The sequence below is a fragment of the Corylus avellana genome, chromosome ca7, assembly GCF_901000735.1.
Source record: "Corylus avellana chromosome ca7, CavTom2PMs-1.0".
NCBI lineage: Eukaryota > Viridiplantae > Streptophyta > Magnoliopsida > Fagales > Betulaceae > Corylus > Corylus avellana.
Genome location: NC_081547.1, coordinates 5,586,064 through 5,591,384, shown reverse-complemented (window position 1 = coordinate 5,591,384; position 5,321 = coordinate 5,586,064). Strand labels below are relative to the sequence as shown.

Sequence of the window (5,321 nt, the reverse complement as noted above, 5' to 3'; positions counted from 1 at the left end):
TCACTGGAGAAGGGTTAGTTATTAGTTAACGACAAATTAAAATGTCTTTGGTATTTATTTTTATTTTTTAAAAGAAATTAAAAAATTAAAATGATGATAATTATAATTAAATCCCATACTGTGTTGCCCTTGCCGAGATGGGCAGCTTTTGGGAGACACTAAAGTGTGGACTTGTTGACACAGTCCTCTACGATATCCTATTGGCTATTTAAACATAAATCCGCACGTAATTATTGGTAAATAATTATGATTATCTTATGCTTATTGGCTATTGCTGTACTTCAAGGATATTATTTTATTTTTTGGTAAATAATTACGTGCGGATTTAAACATAATTATTGGTAAATAATTATGATTATCTTATGCTTATTGGCTATTGCTGTACTTCGAGGATATTATTTTATTTTTTGAACCTTATTATTGGGTTGAAATTATCCACCACTTTGTGGTGGAGGGAGAAAAGTTGTCTACTGATGGTGATGGTATAGGCCAATGTCCATGTGGAACTATTACAGGCTACACTAAAATTATTGAAGTTTGAGTGGATGGAAAAGGCTGGAACCTATGCCTTAAAAGGTCAAGGATAATGACCCCTCATCCAAGTTGGACAGTATATGGTTAATAAAAATATTTTCCTTCATCCTCATCCATTCAATAAAACTCCAGTCGTCACATAACATAAATAAAAATTTCACTCAACATGTTATAAAGTTTACTATATTTTTTGGTGTTAGGAATATTATAACATTTACAACAAAATTATTTACAAATTGACTCGGCAATTTATTATTGATAAAATAATTAAACAAAAATTTGGTTTATTCAATTTTCTTAATTGTCGTATCAATTTTGTTGCCTTAATTATTTTGTAGTGTGGAATTAAAATTAAGGATAGCATCTCCCTCATGGCTTTTAAATAGGTGTTTTGAGTTAAATTTAGCTATTATACGTTCTTTTCATGCTCCACGAGACCTCGTAAAATAAAATTTTTTCAACAATTTGTTAAAGTTGTAGTAACTTTTAAGTAATATATATATTTTTAAATTTTTTATCTTTTCTCTCTTTTTCCATTTCTTCCTAAAAATAATAAAATAACATTTAATTGAAATAAAGAGTTAAAATAAATATTATATTAGAATATGTAGTAAAAAATTAATAGCTCAATTTTTTTTTAAAAAAAAAAACATAAGTATTTCTAATAGTTAAAATGACAATTCCTGCTAGAGATGCTCTAAACAAAACGTGACACCGCCATGAGGGAGTTATATATGACATTTCTTCAATGCAAAACACGTTGGTAGAAGTGAAATGTGCATGCAAAGAGCTGTGTCACACAAACGATTCACATGTCGCTCAATTGAATATATTCTTGAACTCTTTCCATGCGAATGAGAGGTTGGAAAAAAAAAAATATATTTCTTAAACTGCTGCATTTGAAATAACGTGATAGTAAAAATTAGTTATTAATTTAAAAACTAATTATTATTATCACGTCATCTTAATTATAAAATAATTAGCAAAATAGCATTGCTATAAAAAAGAGAATTTGGAATTTGGGCGTTACTATTGTAAAGTTACATGGCTCCAAATTGGGTAGTTAGATGTCACATTCCAGTGGCTATTTTCACGACCCCGTGGCAGTGCCTCCTTACCTTTTTGGTTAACATAAAAGAAGAATTTCATCCACACTTTGGTGGGACAAACATTCCCAAATTCCTCGTTTTCTCCCTTCAAAAGTTAGTTTGGGTCAGAATTGAGTTCTATTCCTCTTCCTCATCTTTTATTTGTGTTTTTTTTATTTATATTATTAGTCTTCTGCCTCCAAGGCATAAAAAAAAAAAGGGTATTATCAGTTTAATAATTAATTACTTCAATTATTTCATTGAAAAACACATGCATCCTTGGCTGGCCAGGTTGGAGCGCTGAGTTTTTTTTTTGGGTACTTGTTCTTAATATCATGTCGTATTGTCTAAGTTGGAAAGGACTTAATTCAATAATGTCATTTAAACATGTGAAAAACTTTTATTAATGTTATTAAAAAAAGCCATGTCTCACATGAAATTTCTGTTCATGTGAAATTGTTGTGGGTTCTTTTTATGCTGTTGATGTTAACTGTCCGTCATCAATTAGCAAGGACCACTTATCAACTACCAAATGGGAGTCTATGATGTTTTAAAATAATAATAATAATAATAATGTTACAATCACTTTCACGCTCATACTTCTACATTTTTTTTTGAAGTATTTATATAAAAAAAATAAAATACGTAGCATTACTTATAAAAAAGATATATGTGGGAGTCTATGCTTCTAGATTATAAATTATGGTCAACTTTGACAGCATATCACACTTAAAAACTGTTCTAGGAAATCTAATTGGGATAAGGTGGGGGGGGTGCGCCATTATTAATTTCCGTTTCTTTTCTATTTAATTAGTTTTTAGAGAATTAAATCTTGTAACGTCAATGCCAGCCACCTACTTCCTTCTCACTGCATTATTATGAGGTAACGATATTTCAAAGCAGTTGGGTCCATCCCCTTTTGGCTCAACAACATGTTGCTCCTGTACGAAATGCCCCGTGGCCACAACCTTCTCATTTCTCAACTACTTCATATTATAAGCAAGAGGAAAACATAGAAAGTGATTGTCGTATGCAAAGCACGTGTAATTCATACAACACAGTATTATACATTAATCATGTGCTCTTGACCATACACAAACAAAGTTACTTTTTGCTCTTCCACTTGAGGGCCAGCTCCGACAGCGCCTTTGTGGAGGAGCCGTCTTCGCTCAGGACTCTTGCGGCGGCGTCCTTCAGCTCCTTCATGCGGCTCCGCAGCTTCTTCCCATCTTCACCTTCCATGAGAGCCTTGGTGACTTTGAGAATCTCCTCTCGTCCGACCAGCCCATTTTCGTTTGCCTTTGCTCTTACCGCCACTTTTATGTCCTCCGTCAGCATAACGGCGTTCATTTTTTGCTCCGCGTACAGCGGCCAAGCAATTAGCGGTACGCCGTTCACAACGCTCTCGAGGACGGAGTTCCAGCCGCAGTGGGTTAGGAACCCGCCGGTTGAACCATGGCTCAGGATTTGGGCCTGGGGTGCCCACGATGGCAGCACCACGCCCCGCCCTTTGGTCCTTTCCAAAAACCCTTTTGGTAAGAAATCGAAAGGGTCTTTTCGATTTTGGACATGACTAAAAAAGGTTGCATTGGCAACCTTATCGTTTGGGGGCCTCACGACCCACAAGAATCTCTGCTCGCTCATTTCCAATCCCAAAGCCAACTCAGTAATCTGATCATAAGACAGGCTGCCACCGCTCCCAAACGAGATAAATAAAACAGACCCATGTGGCTGCTCATCCAACCACTTCAAACACTCGGACCCATCAACCTTGCCGCTCGAACCAATATTCACAAGCGGCCCGACAGGGTAAACGGGTGGCTTACCAGCTTCTTCTGCTTGCAGATTTTGTACAGCTCCTGGCTCCAACTCCATGAAGCTATTCACCATGATTCCCTCCGCCAAACGGTAGCGTTTCGCGTGGTGAAGCACACACTTGTAGGCCTCGTTTTTCCGGTCTTGAACCGGGTCAAGCAGATCTTTACCGTGCATTGGAATACACCCAGGAATTTTCAGCGGCTCAGGATGGTCTCTGTACTCGCAAGAAACCATTTGGTCGAGCTTTGGCAAATAAAGGAACAAAGACAGAGCCATGGCTGTCGAGGGAAAGAAAATGTACGGCGAGACATTAAATTCTCTGGCAACATCAAACGCGTCGGTTCCAAATAGATCAACAACCAAGGCCGCGACCTTTGTCCTCTCAATCAACGACTTCAGCGAGTCGCGCAGGGAAGGAAGAGAGCGAACCACCGTGAGAGAAATTATGGGTTCAATCATGGTGCCCTCGGGGACATCGTCGAGGTTGACTGGCGGGAGAAAGATGTAATTCATGGAACTGGGGAGGGCGTCTAGGACGGACTTCTGGGCCTTGGAGGGAGGCCCATCGACGGGGACGATGAAGGTGACGTTGATAAAGCTGTGGTGGTGGACGAGTCGCTTGGCGAACTCAACGAGTGGGATGAGGTGTCCCATCCCGGGACTCGGCAGAATAGCCACGTGGGATCCTTGCGGTTGTTCCATGGCAGCTATGGCTTTTCTTCTTTATCTAAAAATTCACTTGTATGGGGAGTGGAGCATAAAGTTCGGAAAGATGTGGCGATTTATATAGAGGGTTTGTGTGGGGAGGCCAATTGGGAGGTGTTTGGTTGATTAATTTAGGTTCGTGGAATTGTCTACGGGGGGGTGTTTGTCTAGTTCTTGTGTGGGGTACAAAGAATATGGGGGGGGGAGGATCTGGAACTGAGACGGTAATTTCTAGAGGGAGATTGGCATGGGCATGATGCTTGTAATGTTATGTGGGGGTGATGACGTCATTTCTAACGTAAGCCTTATGTTATCAACAGTCCTAGCCATTTCTCGCACGCTTTGGTTTGGTCTTTGGATGCTATATCCTTTTCTTTTTTCTTTTTCATCTCAAACGCTTTTGGTAAGGGAACCAATAACGTGACAATCATGACGCCATGCCTGTTTTGTTTTTTCTTTTTTGGCAGTTAAATAACTCTTTATTTTTATTTTTTTTATTTTTTTTGTGAATTTGTGATATTAATAAAGATGGGTGTTATTTAGTAAATTGTTATGGACTATGATATAATTGGAAAGATGCGATAATGAAAATCTTTTTTTATTTTTACAAGGTCATCCGGTGACTATTTTTATTGTCAAAGGAACCAAATATTTTGTTATTGGGGTTTTACGGCATTGTATTTGGGTGTTTATGACGTGTCAAATGATACATATGATAGATGACAAATCGTTAACGTTTACGTTTATAGTTAAGTGATAGAGTTACATATTTTAAACTAATTAAGCAAAACCTCATGATTGTATTCTTAAAATTGAAAAATTCTAGACTAAATTTAAATCAAATAAAAGCCCAAGAGTGATGATATGCAGAACGTCAGGCGTGCATGAATAGTCATGCACGCCTGGCCTTTTTTTTTTTTTTTTAATAATTAAAATAATAAAATATTTTATTTTATTATTTTAAGATATTAAATCAGCCAGGCGTGAGCACGCCTGGCATTCTGCATATCATCACTCAAAGCCCAAGGGCTAAAGATGGTTTTTCGGAAAATTTTAAATTATCTAACAATCATGAGTAGTGATATTACGCACGTCAGCATGAGTGCACAGTGTGTCATGCTAGCGTGAACAGTAACCAAAAAAATATTAAAAAAATGTTGATTACACTGGCACACC

At 37.4% G+C, this 5,321-nt stretch overlaps 1 protein-coding gene across 1 annotated transcript; it reads right to left on the bottom strand.

Moving 5' to 3' along the window:
• Positions 1 to 2,564: 2,564 nt before the first annotated feature.
• LOC132188221 (hydroquinone glucosyltransferase) lies at positions 2,565 to 4,303 on the bottom strand. Its single transcript, XM_059602630.1, has one exon. The coding sequence runs from the start codon at positions 4,140 to 4,142 to the stop codon at positions 2,727 to 2,729; it is 1,416 nt and encodes a 471-aa protein (XP_059458613.1). The 5' UTR covers positions 4,143 to 4,303; the 3' UTR covers positions 2,565 to 2,726.
• Between the last annotated feature and the right edge of the window lie 1,018 nt (positions 4,304 to 5,321).